This window comes from Cyprinodon tularosa, unplaced genomic scaffold (assembly GCF_016077235.1).
Source record: "Cyprinodon tularosa strain WSP-4 unplaced genomic scaffold, ASM1607723v1 ctg561, whole genome shotgun sequence".
NCBI lineage: Eukaryota > Metazoa > Chordata > Actinopteri > Cyprinodontiformes > Cyprinodontidae > Cyprinodon > Cyprinodon tularosa.
In genome coordinates this window covers 103,466-119,686 of record NW_024039298.1, presented here as the reverse complement: position 1 = coordinate 119,686, position 16,221 = coordinate 103,466, and the positions used below count along the sequence as shown (strand labels likewise).

General features: G+C 38.2%; 1 protein-coding gene across 2 annotated transcripts; it reads left to right on the top strand.

The window, feature by feature from the left end:
* The first annotated feature begins 4,519 nt into the window (after nucleotides 1-4,519).
* Nucleotides 4,520-15,910, top strand: LOC119796933 (sialic acid-binding Ig-like lectin 13). 2 transcript variants are annotated; one of them, XM_038305713.1, is made up of 9 exons: nucleotides 4,520-4,607; nucleotides 4,858-4,950; nucleotides 5,101-5,475; nucleotides 7,284-7,583; nucleotides 7,683-7,886; nucleotides 12,853-13,110; nucleotides 13,765-13,846; nucleotides 13,924-13,954; nucleotides 15,533-15,910. In XM_038305713.1, exons 2-5 carry the CDS (start codon nucleotides 4,866-4,868, stop codon nucleotides 7,778-7,780), a joined length of 858 nt encoding a protein of 285 aa, XP_038161641.1. In that variant the 5' UTR covers nucleotides 4,520-4,607; nucleotides 4,858-4,865; the 3' UTR covers nucleotides 7,781-7,886; nucleotides 12,853-13,110; nucleotides 13,765-13,846; nucleotides 13,924-13,954; nucleotides 15,533-15,910. The 2 variants fall into 2 exon arrangements, with proteins under 2 accessions (XP_038161641.1, XP_038161642.1); XM_038305714.1 differs by lacking the exon at nucleotides 15,533-15,910 and having other exon boundaries at nucleotides 13,924-13,955.
* The last annotated feature ends 311 nt before the right edge of the window (nucleotides 15,911-16,221 follow it).

Below are 16,221 nucleotides of genomic sequence, written 5' to 3'. Positions count from 1 at the left end.
CTTCATCTGACCCTCCAGCCTGTGGCCAGGGGGCTTCCGTCCTTCGCCGTCTGTCCAGAATGGTAAATGTTGCCTTTCTACTCCCTTCCACCCTTCTAATTCTCCCTTCAGGCTTCAGACAGTTCTATTTCTAACTTAGACTTTCTCTGATAGAGCAAGGCAAGCTGACCAAACATATCAGCAACCAGCAGATCTTTTCTTGGATTCCTAGTTGACTCAATCGGTTTCTTAATCTCACTTTCACAAGCCTCTATACTGAGACTTTTCAATGCTCTATTCTCTTCTTTGGAAAAAGAGATCACTGAGCTAATTGAAGCTTGGGACTCCATCTCTAGGGAAGTCACAGATACACCCACTACTATCTTATCCCGTTCTCTATCCATTTTGTTCAACTAGGGGAGGATGAAGCAGGAAACGTAGCACACAGGCTACAAATCCCTTATCCTGTTAGCACTACACGCACAAAAGCTGAAAAACTCGGTTTGCTGTATGTCTGTCTACCTATACGACAGGTGTACAATACATGCAGACAATTATGTTGTGCAGGTTATCTTTTAACAAGCAACTTACTCTTAATCAGGTTCAGATAAATTACATTGCTGTGTTTAACTTCTAAAAATTTCTGATGGATGATTTGATCACTGACTTCTTGGCAAGTGGAATTTGTTGAATGTGATAATGCATGTGTATTAAACAACTGTGAAACAACAACTAACACACAAAAGAACAAATGCATTGTTTGGATATCCCCTCAGAAGTGGTATAGCTGTAATATTAACTCAGGTTTCAAACCTATAGTTTAAAATTACCACTCTACAATTAACCCTTAAGCACAATTTCTCCACAACAAAGACAGTAAATTCCTCAAACAAGATATAACTGTAATTGAAAGAGCGACCCGCAAGGGGAAAAAGTGTGCCTTTACCTGGGAAATTCAAAGTGTGCTGACACGTTCACACCACCATGGGCCATGCAAAAGGGCACTACACAGATTGGTCACTAGGGGAAATCAATCCTCCACCTGAGAACAGCTGGTGAAGCTGTAATAACACTCCTCAGTCCCAGGGAAGTGCCCTCTGACTTTCCTAGCTTCTCTTCATTGGCTTGCTTATAAATCAAGAATAAGAATTTAAAATTCTCCTCACATACTGTATAGAGCCTTAAAGAGCCAAGCTCCATCTTATATTAGAGATCAGATTTTTCCTTATGTCCCTAGCAAAGCACTTTGCTCTCAATCTGCAGGTTTACTAGTGGTTCCTAGAATTTCTAAAAGTAGAATGGGAGGCAGATCTTTTAGTTATCAGGCACCTCTCCTGTGGAACCAACTACCAGTTTTAGTCTGTAAGGCGTCTATATAGTTAGGGACTAATTTCCCATTGGGATCAGCTTCATAGTCATGGTATGCCACTTCTTTGATTTTACTTTGGAAAATCTTTGGGCCATGAATCTATTAAGATTTGGAACAAAACCTTAAAAAACATTGCAAATGAATATCTGACTCCTTTCAAGTCAAGTATTTTTTAATTCAAATTCAATCAATCAGATTGAAACTACTAAAATAATTTTCAAAATCTGAAAAAACTGCTTACAAATTCAAATACATTAGAATTAGCCTGAAAATGAAATAAGCCTATGTAAAATCTAATCATTTTACTCACCTTTCAAACATTAATTTAGAGTATTTATAATGTATAACAAACAAATATGTTGCCTGGAAGTTAGTAAGTTAGTATATGTCCCCAGAAGTGTGTTACTCTTCCTGTTCCTGCCATTCAGCCTCATCTTCAGGCCCCGTCTGACCCATCACTGCAGGTTCTACCAGTGGCAGATCTTCTCTTCAGAGTCAGCAAAGGCTTATCCTTACTCCCAACTGAAGTCTAGGCTGATGCTGTTGGCTACTCCAGTTAGTCTGCCTCTGCATTAACTGCCGGGCTCAGTCCTGTTCTTTTCCAGGGCCTGCCTAAATTCCTCTTGTCCGCAACATCCTCACCCTTTTCAAATAAGAAACCTTAAAACATCATACACTGTTGGCTTGAATCATCGGGTTCTCAATGCTAAAACATGACGCCAGCCCTACCACGATCCTGAAGGTTTATACCACTTAACATCACGGGTGACCCTTAAGCAGGAGATGAAGGATGGATGGATATGAAAAGTGTATTTTGAGAAATTTAAGAAACTTCTAACAAAGTAAAAAGAAACCAAAAAAAAAAAAAAAAAATATATAGAAATAATAAAACTCCTATAAAGAAGTGAGGTAAAACATGTATGTACATTGGTAACACTTTGGTTTAAAAGCATTTGAATTCCTGTTTGTTAATAATATACAGGTGCTGGTCATAAAATTAGAATATCATGAAAAAGTAGATTGATTTCAGTAATTCCATTTAAAAAGTGAAACTTGTATATTATATTCATACATTACATACAAACTCATATATTTCAGATGTTTATTTTGTTTAATTTTGATGATTACAAATGACAACAAATGAAAATCTCAAATTCATCATATCAGAAAATTAGAATATTACTGAAGACCAATAAAAACAAAGGATTTATAGAAATGTTGGCCAACTGAAAAGTATGAAAATGAAAAGTATGAGCATGTACAGCACTCAGTATTTAGTTGGGCCTCCTTTGGCCTGTATTACTGCAGCAATGCGGCGTGGCATGGAGTCGATCAGTCTGTGGCACTGCTCAGGTGTTATGATAGCCCAGGTTGCTCTAATAGTGGCTTTTAGCTCTTCTGAATTGTTGGGTCTGGTGTATTGCATCTTCTTCTTCACAATACCCCATAGATTTTCTATGGGGTTAAGGTCAGGAGAGTTTGCTGGCCAATTAAGAACAGGGATACCATGGTCCTTCAACCAGGTACTGGTAGCTTTGGCACTGTGTGCAGGTGCCAAGTCCTGTTGGAAAATGAAATCTGCATCTCCAAAAAGTTGGTCAGCTGCAGGAAGCATGAAGTGCTCTAAAACTTCCTGGTATGTGGCTGCGTTGACCCTGGACCTCAGAAAACACAATGGACCAACACCAGCAGATGACATGGCACCCCAAACCATCACTGACTGTGGAAACTTTACACTGGACTTCAAGCAACGTGGATGAAGTGCCTCTCTTCTTTTCCTCCAGACTCTGGGACCTTGATTTCCAAAGGAAATGCAAAATTTACTTTCATCAGAGAACATGACTTTGGACCACTCACCAGCAGTCCAGTCCTGTTTCTCTTTAGCCCAGGCAAGACGCTTCTGACGCTGTCTGTGGTTCAAGAGTGGCTTGACGCAAGGAATGCGACAGCAGAAACCCATGTCTTTCATACGTCTGTGTGTGGTGGTTCTTGAAGCACTCACTCCAGCTGCAGTCCACTCTTTGTGAATCTCCCCCACATTTTTGAAGGGGTTTTGTTTCACAATCCTCTCCAGGGTGCGGTTATCTCTCTTGCTTGTACACTTTTTTCGACCACATCTTTTCCTTCCCTTCGCCTCTCTATTAATGTGCTTGGACACTGAGCTCTGTGAACAGCCAGCCTCTTTAGCGATGACCTTTTGTGTCTTGCCCTCCTTGTGCAAGGTGTCGATGGTCGTCTTTTGGACAACTGTCAAGTCAGCAGTCTTCCCCATGATTGTGTAGCCTATAGAACTAGACTGAAAGACCATTTAAAGGCTTTTGCAGGTGGTTTGAGTTAATTAGCTGATTAGAGTGTGGCACCAGGGGCCATCAATTTTGAACCTTTTCACAATATTCTAATTTTCTGATATGATGAATTTGAGATTTTCATTTGTTGTCATTTGTAATCATCAAAATTAAACAAAATAAACATCTGAAATATATGAGTTTGTATGTAATGTATGAATATAATATACAAGTTTCACTTTTTAAATGGAATTACTGAAATCAATCTACTTTTTCATGATATTCTAATTTTATGACCAGCACCTGTATTGGTTGTATTGTCATGATCTCCTTTTCTATTGCAGCCTTACCTAATTTTACTGATACCCTATCCTTCTACCTTTTCTTTTAACTTAATTTTCCTCATAGGGGTTAGATGTATTCCCAGGCATTCATTGGGACCAGTGAAATATTAAACTCCAATTTTAAAAGAGAATAAAGCATAGTTGATATTGTGCATTGGAAGCTAATATGTGCAACAGAAAAGTAATAATCTTAAACAACTTCAGACCACCTGCCATTGGGTGTCTATATATAAATCCCAATCAATTAAATGACTATAGATAATTATACCAAATATGACGGAGAAGATATGAACTTTATTTTAGGTAAATGTAAAAAGCATTCCTAGTTAACAAATACAGTGGTTATTTTAACCTGAGAAGACATTATCGTTATATACAATTCTCCAACTGTTTCTTTTTTTTTTATTACATTTGTTATTTAGAACACAGCACACATCTGTAAAGGAGTTATTGTAATAAACCAGTCAATGCACTCTCAATGCAAATTCTTAACCCAACATCCTCTCACAGAAAAGGAACAACAAATACAGCTGCTGGCTTCTACATAATACCAGCTTTAAAGCAGAGTGCTGCTCTTTAGATCTTCTGATCACCAACTGATACATTCCTTGATATATAGAGCTTCATTAGGTAAGATGTTTTTAATTATCCATTTTGTGTGACCTCTATGGTAAAAACTATGTTATATATTATAAGTTTGCATTATTAGTGTCAATTATTGTACTGGCAATTTTACTTTTAAATAAATTTTAACTACCTCTTGGAATGTGCGAAAATACTAAAAATATCAGAATATTTAACTCGAAGTAACGGCCGAAGCTAAGTAACGCGTTATCCAAAGCTGACTGATAAAAAAAGGAACTTTTTTTATCTTTTCCAGTCTAAGAAATGAAGGATTGTCTGAATCTGATGGCAGCTCTGTCTGAGAACATGCTGATAGTCAACATGATACTGAGTATCTTCTTTCTTCCAGGTGAGCTGTTTGTCTTTTCTGGTCTGAAATTTTAGATCATGATATAATTTAAAGGCCCCACATGTAAAGTGCTGTAGCTGACCTGTTCATTGAACATGAAGTTTGTCTGCAGGCAAAGAAAGAAATATAAAACAGTTGTCTCTTTTACAGGTACTTTGGCTGGTTGTGGTATAACACCGCACCTCAGAATCACTACACCAAGGGAGCTTGAAGCTCTGAGTGGATCTTGTTTGGAAATCCCGTGTATCTATGATACAGAGGATACCAGATATAACAGTAGCCAACATATCTATGGAGTTTGGATGAAAGGTGGTTACATGCCTTATCCAGATATAATAATTTTCAACGGCAGTGGGTCAGTTAACAACTATTCACTGAATATTACTGGAAACCTGAGAGAGAAATACTGCACCACTCTGTTTCCTGATTTAAAGACCAGTTATGCAGACAGATACTTCTTCAGGATTGAAAATGAGCCGTTTAAAGCAACAGCTTGTGATGATCCACTGCAAATAACAGTTAAAGGTAAGAATATTTGTTCTTAACATAGTAATATAATGGTCATTTCAATGAGGAATATTTAAAATGTACATGTCTTTTACAGCTTTAAAAGGTGTCAGAAAAAAAGTTAAGGGATCTGGAGAACATAATGTCATGTTTTTTTTTTTATATTTTCCCCCAGCAAATTAGCAATATTACTGTATTTAAACAGCTGGGCATATTTTCATCTTCTAAACAAAAAAGATTCTAAATCTGAAAACTAAGATACAAGAAAAGTAAAAAGGGGTCTGTTTCACAAAGAAGGTTTATCCTCAACTCTGAATTTATCTAGCCTGAGGTTGGATACTCTGAGCTTATGGTTTCACAGTGGCTGCTGTGAGTTAGTTTAATCAACTCTGATAAGCTCCACTCAAAGTTGAACATGTTCGATTTATTATAAAAGCCATTATCATTGTAGCCCTGATCCAACGAGTCAACATGACAGAAGGCGGTTCAAATTTCACACCCGAAAACTAGGGATTTTAATGCAGAAATTATAAAATAAATCTAGAATGTTTAAAAAAAAAAGAGCAACTGTAAAGGAGAGGGATATGGCGTAGCAGAAGATCCTTGCTACACTTACCTATTTTTTTGTACTCAGCGCTTATTGGTTAAATGTTTTTTTAATCTGCTGTGTGTTAAGAATTGTACAAGAGGACCCAAAGACAGTCAGACAACTGATATTATTAAACAGTTTTTATTAAAGGCGGACTGCGGTAGTTTAAGGAAGAATCACCAGCATCGGAGACAGGCCCCTCTGGGAGTGGAAATGAAAGGTTAGTGACCAGGCAGGGACTATGGTCAATTTCAGCTGAGACAACCAAGGTCACTACCCTTCTCACAATCTGGGAGTCGACTTGTAAGGTAGTTCGAAGATCCTGTTGAGGGGTTGTGTCTGGTGATTATCTCCTTGATCTAAAGTCTGATAGATAAGCAGAGATCAAGGGACATGCACAGGGTCAGAGCTGAGTGATCAGGGTATCCAGGTAAATCAAAGGCATAGGAAAAGGTCAGAGATGAGGTCAGAGGTCAAGGTAATCCAAAACAATCATGTCTGATATGGATTATGACACTGAGTCTGCTGTGTCATTTGGAGGTTGAGTGAAAATACAGTAAAAAGTATGCAGGTAACTCAAACTAATACATATCAATATGGCCTGCCTGCTGAAATAATAACATTTCAGGGGTAACTACCTTACTGGTTTAATAGCAGTGTATCAATGAAATATATTTTGGGGCAATCTCACTGGGTAGAAGCGAGCATGTGAAGATGGAGTATAAAAACATTGTTCAAACATATAAGGCCTGTGCATAATCTCATGGGGTTCCTTCTTATTTTGATCTTGTCTCACATAACACAGTAAATATTTGCAAAAAAATCTCGCAAAGCATTCCTGGATATATCTGCACATCTAGTGACCATGGATGATCACTATTTTTCAAGGTGCATTGTGGGAAATTTTGAGTCCACTACTTTTTCAAACACTAGATGTTCGGACACTCATTTAAAATGTACATAGTGATCTATATAGTAATTAGGGTGGACCAAACCTGATCCTGAACCAGGTTAGCTCTGGGGAGAATGTTACTATGGTAACAGAAACAGAGATTGGCTAAACTCTCTTTGTAAAACAGAAATCTCAGTTTCCCTAATTTCAGGTTTAGTAAACCTGCTTTGTGAAATGGACACCACTCTGTTTTTTTTATATTGCAGTGTATACCCTTGAGCATTTATTATAAATACTGTAGGTTTGATGTAGTTAGTAAACTGTCTATTTGATTTGAACTCCCAGATTCTCCTTGGAGTCCCAGCATTAAAATCTCTGTTGGTGATCTGAACGAGCATCAGTCTGTCATTATAAGCTGCTCAGCTGTGACTCCCTGTCCACACTCACCTCCTGAACTCACCTGGAATCTCCAACAAGTCTCTGAGAAACAAACAGAGAAAAACCCAGATGGAACCTTTATAACTAAAATCCAGGAGACCATCACTCTGTCAGACCCACTTGAGGGATACATCAGATGTTCTGCCAGATATCCTGTCAATGGAGGATTCAAGACAGCAGAGACAAAAGTGACTCTCAATGTTTCATGTAAGTTATCCATCAGCACATCATGTTTCCATTATTTCTGATCAATAAAGTTAACGTGTTTCCCGCTATTTTCCTCATATGCTCCTACAAACACCTCAGCTTCCAACAGTCCATCAGGTTTGCTGTCAGCAGGTAGCTGGATGGAGCTGAGTTGCTCCAGCAGAGCCAAGCCTCCTGCCAGCTTCAACTGGTTCTGAAACGACACAAATGTAGTCATGAATGTAGCTGAGAGAGGAGAGTGTTATAAGGCTATAAATCATCTAGGAAACAATACATTGTCAAGGACCTGTTTTGATGATAAAGGTAAACTTTTTCTTGATTTATATTTATTCCTATTTTTTTTAAGATTTTCATTGCCTCACATTATAGCTAGCACTTTGTTGAAAGAAGCACAGAGCAATACCGAGTATTGTACATGAACTGCGTTTACTGACACGTTGATATTTTTAGTGAACGGTGAACCAAATGGACCAGTTTTGAAGTGATGAACATGAACAAGAGCAACGTTCACTCTGAGAATAATGAGCGACACACACAGCTCTTTTTCCCGTTCAATTGATAACAACACTTTTCATTGTATAACGGCAGGTTTTACAGCACCTATTACAGCTAACAGCATGAAAAACCAGCATGTCTACTGCTAGTAGTAGTCTGCGCATTTCAGACTCATCTTCTGGTATTTCTGATGCCAGTTTTGCAGAGCGCCTGGTAGCATTTTATTAACTAACAAAGGAAGACTCAGACAAAAAAAAAACTCACCTTTTTGTGTAAACTGTACCCACGGGACGTCACAAAAAATGTCGGCCTTGTCTACTTTTTAAAGTGATACATTGATTTAAAGCATCCAAGCTATCTTGGGAAAAACCTGCCACTGAATTATAACGTAAAAAATAATTTTGGATGCAGGTCTTTTCCACGGAACCTGAATGTACTTGTGTGTTTTAGAAGTTCTGTCTAATTTTGCTACCTCGTGTATATATATTCCTCGACTGCATCAAGTATTTTCAGTTTCTCTCTATATTATGATCACACATTTAAAGGGTTAAATGTGAAGTTCTATTGTAGTATTTGGGTTTAATTTACAACATTAACTGGAATTAGTTCAGTTATATGTGGGCTGGTAAAATTAAGGTGACACCAGACACAACAATATCATTTGGGCAATGTAAATTAGTTTTATAATAACAGAAACACTGAGCAGAAACGCATTTCTCAAAACAACAAAGTGGCTGGCACAAGAACTCTTGCGAGGTAAAAATAAGGTTTATATCTCTTCTAAACTGCCAAACTTAGAACCTAAATTATCAAAGTGAATAAACCAAAACGGCCAAAACAAGGAAAGAGCATAACCAACTGCATTAGTACTTCCCTGCAAATCTACACAAAATGAGAAAAATACCCGGAATTAGTGATGGGTCCAGCAACACCGATGCGTCGAGTCCATAAAGCAAAACATTGTATCTTTGCTTTTGACGTTTCAAGAAAGTCATGTGACCGACACAGGAGTTGTTTCTAACTGACTGACTCTCTAAACTGTGTTTAAAAACGTATCTGTCCACATGATGCATCTGCTAAAATAATGTCTCATCTTTTGTGGTTTATCATAAAAATGATCAAGACGCCTGTTGTCGGAAAATTTATTTTTCTCTTATTTCATATATTAATTTATCCAATTTACTCACTATAAAAGTTTTCACTCAGTCTGTATCACCTGTAAGGCCACACCATTTTCTGGTGAGGGTGTTTGTAGACCAGACATACACTATATTGCCAAAAGTATTTGCTCACCTGCCTTGACTCACATATGAGCTTAAGTGACATCCCGTTCCTAATCCATAGGGTTCAATATGACGTCGGTCCACCCTTTGCAGCTAGAACAGCTTCAACTCTTCTGGGAAGGCTGTCCACAAGGTTTAGGAGTGTGTTTATGGGAATTTTTGACCATTCTTCCAGAAGCGCATTTGTGAGGTCGCACACTGATGTTGGACGAGAAGGCCTGGCTCTCAGTCTCCGCTCTAATTCATCCCAAAGGTGTTCTATCGGGTTGAGGTCAGGACTCTGTGCAGGCCAGTCAAGTTCATCCACACCAGACTCTGTCATCCATGTCTTTATGGACCTTGCTTTGTGCACTGGTGCACAGTCATGTTGGAAGAGGAAGGGGCCAGCTCCAAACTGTTCCCACAAAGTTGGGAGCATGGAATTGTCCAAAATGTCTTGGTATGCTGAAGCATTCAGAGTTCCTTTCACTGGAACTAAGGGGCCAAGCCCAGCTCCTGAAAAACAACCCCACACCATAATCCCCCCTCCACCAAACTTTACACTTGGCACAATGCAGTCAGACAAGTACCGTTCTCCTGGCAACCGCCAAACCCAGACCCGTCCATCAGATTGCCAGATGGAGAAGCGCGATTCGTCACTCCAGAGAACGCGTCTCCACTGCTCTAGAGTCCAGTGGCGGCGTGCTTTACACCACCGCATCCGACGCTTTGCATTGCACTTGGTGATGTATGGCTTGGATGCAGCTGCTCGACCATGGAAACCCATTCCATGAAGCTCTCTGCGCACTGTTCTTGAGCTAATCTGAAGGCCACATGAAGTTTGGAGGTCTGTAGTGATTGACTCTGCAGAAAGTTGGCGACCTCTTCGCACTATGCGCGTCAGCATCCGCTGACCCCGCTCCGTCAGTTTACGTGGCCTACCACTTCGTGGCTGAGTTGCTGTCGTTCCCAAACACTTCCATTTTCTTATAATACAGCTGACAGTTGACTGTGGAATATTTAGGAGCGAGGAAATTTCACGACTGGATTTGTTGCACAGGTGGCATCCTATCACAGTTCCACGCTGGAATTCACTGAGCTCCTGAGAGCGACCCATTCTTTCACAAATGTTTGTAAAAACAGTCTGCATGCCTAGGTGCTTGAATTTATACACCTGTGGCCATGGAAGTGATTGGAACACCTGATTCCAATAATTTGGATGGGTGAGCAAATACTTTTGGCAATATAGTGTAGCTTCTTCCCATAACAGACCAGATTCTTTCTCAAGGTTTATTCATAACGTGTTATTGTTATCCAAAGTGTCTGTAATTTGTTTTGACTCTGACTACTTTCCATTGTTGTAAGTAAAGGGGAATGAACGTGGTCCAGGCAGAACAGGGCTGAATGCTGTGCCATAAGGGCTGCATGATGAACTGTTCACTCTTTGCAATGATATACCGTAAATAAAATGCCGACCGAGTGAAATCAATGGATCTCTGTTTATTTAACTAGCGTAAATAGTTGAATACTTTTTTCCCACTACAAAGCCTTAAAGGAATAGGAAGTAGGATAGGATGTTTCATACTTTTCCTCTCAGTTATCACTCAACTTATCTGAGTTAAAGTTAATTTAAAATTGAGTCTTAGTTTATTTACTGTTTTACTGTACTTATTGTTTTAAAATTATGATTTAAAAACCTAGTCCACAAGCATCCTCATTCACAATGTCCCCTAAGGGAACACCAACTGTCCATTGATGTATTGAAATGATTGCTTCCAGGATGTTCCACCTGAAACGCACTCCGGTAACCCTTCTTTCAAATGAATCGTTTGCAAATGAAACCCCTTCTCCTGCTGATCCCTTAGCAAAAAGTAGTTTATTCAAGTACACTAAAAATGCACTAATTTCATACTTAAAATCAGGCACTGCACTTAGAGTTTACTATTCTATTGTTTACTTTATTGTTTACTAAAGTATACTTTAAGTATACTTAAGTAAACTTAACAAATTCCCAATTTAGTTCAAAGAAGTATTACTTTAGTAATACTTCAAGTACACTAAAAGTACATTATTTGGTATACTTTCTAAACTTATACTTCAGCATTCTTAATATAATTTACTTCAAGTATACTACTGGTTTGAAACAGTGCACTCTAGTGGTGGGTACAGTGTAACGTTACATAAAGGTTGTGAACTTGGTTCCTTTTTTTGAAAGAGTGAAAAAGGAACGTGAGCGACTTCCCTTTCATTTATGTGAACAGAACTTTGAGCTCATTATTTTTTATTATGAACTAGCACAACACTGGCAATACCATCAGTAATTGTTGCATGCAAATAGAAATTGTCCTAAATGTACATGTATGTTTTGTTATACTCAACTTTCTCTAGGTTTTTAATGTTTTATTTAATTCACATTTTTTTTCTTAATTTAATAAAATTAACTCCCAACTTAAATGGATTGAAACAGGTAAGAGGTGAGACAACAAAATTATAATTAAAAGCAGATTTGATCAAAACTGAAAGAAACAAGAAAGCTTTGGCCAGATATTGTAATTTATCAAAACTGGTAGACATAATTTGATCTAGTAGAGGTTGGGACCAAAAAAAAGAACTACCAGCTCTCGGAGTCAATAAAACAAAACAAAAAAAAACATGATGTATGTTTAGGATTCTCTCTAACACTCAATCATCAAAGTTTAAATAATCAGACTGAAAACATGAATAAGATAAGATGTTTAAGGGAAATTCCTGAAACTATGAAAAGTTAAACTTGTCATATACTGGAATACCCGTCTCAATGTTCACAGTGACAAAAATTGCCACGGCTCAGAATAGAGGACCCAGTATTCAAGGCAAGACAGACAGTGGGATTATTAAAAAAGCGTTTATTTCAAAATGGATCTGCGGTAACAGCTGCTAGGGAGTCTGAGGCAGGAACCTCTTGCTGGAAGAAAACACAGGTTATTGACCACGTAAATCTGAGGTTGATTACATGTATGGTTTTATAGTTCAGTTTGTGCCCAGAGAACAAGGTTGAATCCAGCCGGTCGGTTGACAAGACAAAGCGGTTGCCGGACAGAGAGTTCCAGATACTGAAGCCTTGAGACTACAGAACTGGCAGAAGATCTAATCCAAGCAGACGAAGGAAAGCAGGACAATCCAAAGGGCAAAGTCTAAGCCAGTGTCAAGGCCATGCTCTGGATTCAGAACCAAAAGTATCAGAGGTCCGCAGAGTTTCTGAAGGGAAATCCAGATAGTTGACAGGAATCAGTTCTAGGTAAGATTAACAGGCAGAATCAAGCAGGAGTCTTAAGACAAGTTAGGCAAACAGATCAGAACAGGAACAGGCATGCACAACAACATCAGCTGTTGTGCCAGATACACTATGAATGGAGAAGCAAGACAGCAGAGACAGAAGTGACTCTCAGTGATTCATGTTAGTGATCCTGTCAGCACGTCATGGTTCAGCTTTTTCTGATCAATAAAGTTCATGTGTGTCTCATTTTCCTCAGATGCTCCCAGAAACACCTCAGCATCCATCAGTCCATCAGGTTTGGTGTCAGCAGGTAGCTGGGTGGAGCTGAGCTGCTCCAGCAGAGCCAAGCCTCCTGCCAACTTTACCTGGTTCAGGAGCACCAAAAATGGAACCAAAAAGGTAGCTACAAGTGACTTTTATAGCTTCAGGGCCACTGAGGATGGAGAGTATTACTGTGAGGCTACAAATGATCAAGGGAATCAGAGATCATCAATCCTCTTTCTTAGTGTTAAAGGTGAGAATTTAAAGAACTCTCTGGTTCATGTTGTTCTCTTATATTGATAATATGTGTTTGTGTTTTAGGTTTAAACTTAATTTTTGTCAAGTGAACAATTACTAAATTTCTTAATTATTTGTTTTTTTAAATGTATCAAAAGGAGCCATTAGTAATAATGGCACCTTGGCACTTTAAATTTTGAATTGGAACAACTCATAAGACATGTCATCTCCCTGAAATAGTGTCTTGCAGGTTGTCAAATTAAAAGATAAAAGGATGTAACACAGCTAAATTCGGGATGATTAATGAAGACGATTCAGCCACTTCTTATGCCTTCTTATGTACTGTTGAGATAATTTCTGGTCTGCTTCTCTTCCTGAAAATACAAAATATTGCCCTCTGTTTTGGTAACCCATTAACCTCTCATGTAATTGGCTCAGGAACCAGGAAGTAAACATTGGCCACACTCTGAAGTGCTGTACTATTACTTTTGAAAGCAGAAAGAAATGTTTAAGGAACACTGATTATTAAAAAGGAATGATTCTGTTTGATTTTTACAATACTTTTCTCACTCATTGCTCTTTTAGAAAAAAAGCAATGAAAATAGCAGGAATATAACTTTATTATTATCTACAGTCATACACAAAAACTAAGAAGGCTGTATTGTTACAGATAATGCAGTCTTTGGACTCCATATTACACTGAAGATCTTAGGAACTATTCTGCTCTGTAGTGCGGTTGTCATCTTTGAGTGGTGAGATGATCCTCTATTTGTTTATACTTTGCAGCTTCAGTTATGTAGTGGTGTTTAAATTAAGCTTTATCTTCCAGCTGGTTCAGATTCTCCAACAAACCAAAGAAGGTAAGCTAACATTGCCATTGACTGTATGCATTGAAAGTATGCACATTCATGTCAGTTTTTTAATGCTAAAGGGGGATGAAGCATTAAAAACCAAAACTAAAGAGCACACCGAAAATAAGCTGCAATACGGGGGCTTAATTTCCATCATTTTCCTACGGATGTGATGTCTACTGTTGCTACATACCCACACCAAAAGCTTTGACACAGGAAGATGCAATTGTTTCAGTAGTAATAGTAGTAGTAGGAGAAAAAGTGTTTTTTTCAAACCCTTAATTCGTCGTTTGACATGTTGCTTGTTGCTGTCATAAACTATGGCCTGTCATAAACCTGTAGTAAACCGTCACAGCATCACCTGTCTGGTGCTGTAAATAGTCTGTCCATAAAAGGTGTCTTTACCCTCTGGTTGCATATTGGCTGCTGGTTGCAGTTAGAGCTGGCCGATATGATCTCAAATCAATATCACAATAAACTGGGCAGTTTACCTCCATAACAATAAATGTAAGATAAAAAGTCCAGCTCCTCTATCTGAAAATAATGGCATGTGCAGGAAATATAACTTATCTATTTTTCATGTATTTATTGACCAAATCACATAACATTTTTTTGGTAATTACAAATAAAAGTCTTTTAACCATTTAAGTTTAAACATTCAATAATGTCTCATTGAACAGGAGAAAAATCTTACCTCTCTTGTAAACATTTTTGCACAAAGGTAATCGAGCCTTATACAAATCTTTGACTCAACAGCATGGTTGTGCTGTAAGTGGTGGAGGTTGGAAGTGTTACTTTGGGTAGTCCTGACAATTTCCAGACAAACTTTGCATTTCGTATTCTTCTGCTTAACATCTATGGCTTAATCTTCCTGCTATCGAACTGATCATGCAATGAGAACAATGTAAATCGTATAAACTCACACACCCTCACTAGAAACCCATCTGCGATCATCTCCAACAACAGGCGTTCGACTTCTTTTCTGCGCACTCTATTTATCACTCTTAACCTGCACACTCAAACCCTTAACTGCACTTCCTCCTTGTGCACACTTCATAGAGGGGCGTAGGGTTTACTGTCAGTAATGAGACAGAGCTGTTGTTGAGGTTGTGTTAGGTGAGACCCACGTTAATAATTCATCAATATTTCAGACACAAAGTCCGAGAGGTAGAGCTGCTCTCTCCTGTGCTTCGTAAGCATTGAAACGGCAGTTTCCATTCCTCGATTCTATTCATCTTTTTAAATTGGGAGGGTCTGTTGGCATCTCTCCTTGCCTAATACTGTGGGCTGTTTTATGGGGCCTGGAATAGATTGCCAGTTGTTTAGGTTTATTCCTGATTTTCCCTAAGGCCACCATTTCCCCAAAGATGCTTCCACATACAATATGTTGAAGAGACATTTGAATCAAACTCACAACCTACACACTCTGCTCAGCTACAGCTTCACACGTTATGAAGCAATGAACAATTGCACTTTCATATCCAGTTAGATTAAAATGAAACTCAAAAAGTATTACTGAATTACTTTGATCTCAAATGAACTTCCTAAAGATTAACAAAACCATTTTTCGTTATTTTTTCTCCAAAGGAAAAAGAAGACCAAATCTATGTCAACACTGTCACAGAGACCAAACCATGATGTGAGCTACAAGGTGACTAGGAACATCAGTCAGTTTCTTATTTCTATTCATATTTCAATTGTCCAATTGTTTACTTTCAGGATGTTAACAGGGTAGTTATTATCTGCTAAGGTCAATAGCAAATAGCTGGTTACATTTTAAACAGGTCATCCTTGTTTTATATCTCCATATATAATGCTATAAAAAAATTCAAATTTTTTCTTGATGCTTGTTTCCCTTTTACGTGTTTTGTTCTTTGGTGTATCAATGAGTTAAAAATGTGGCCTATAAATACTAAAAAATCAGGATTGAGAAGTGAGACATTTCTGATAAATGCTATTTTTTTCACTTAAAGGAGAAGTTCGGTTTTTTACACTTTAAGCCCATTTTCTGTAGTGTCCAGGATGAAATCGAATGATCGACACCAAAAGTTTGACAATTGGTCCTGTCTCTGCTTTTTGGCTCATTTAGAATCACCCCCTGGCTGCTTTAGAATGGCTAGCATAGAGCATGTCCGATAATGTCCTTAAAACAACCTTAAACTTTCTTTTTTTAAAATATGCTACTCACCGTGTCGTCAGCGCTGTTCAATGACGTTCCAAAAAAAGTTTCGTAAAGAAAAAACGTTCCTGTAGTGTTTTATTTAGCATTTTGTAAA

What these genes read in the sequence shown, in the direction of transcription:
- LOC119796933 (XM_038305713.1), top strand. Translation starts at nt 4,866, where the DNA reads ATGAAGGATTGTCTGAATCTGATGGCAGCTCTGTCTGAGAACATGCTG. An exon ending in GAGTATCTTCTTTCTTCCAG is followed by an intron (nt 4,951 to 5,100) that starts GTGAGCTGTTTG and finishes TCTCTTTTACAG; the next exon opens with GTACTTTGGCTGGTTGTGGT. An exon ending in ACTGCAAATAACAGTTAAAG is followed by an intron (nt 5,476 to 7,283) that starts GTAAGAATATTT and finishes TTGAACTCCCAG; the next exon opens with ATTCTCCTTGGAGTCCCAGC.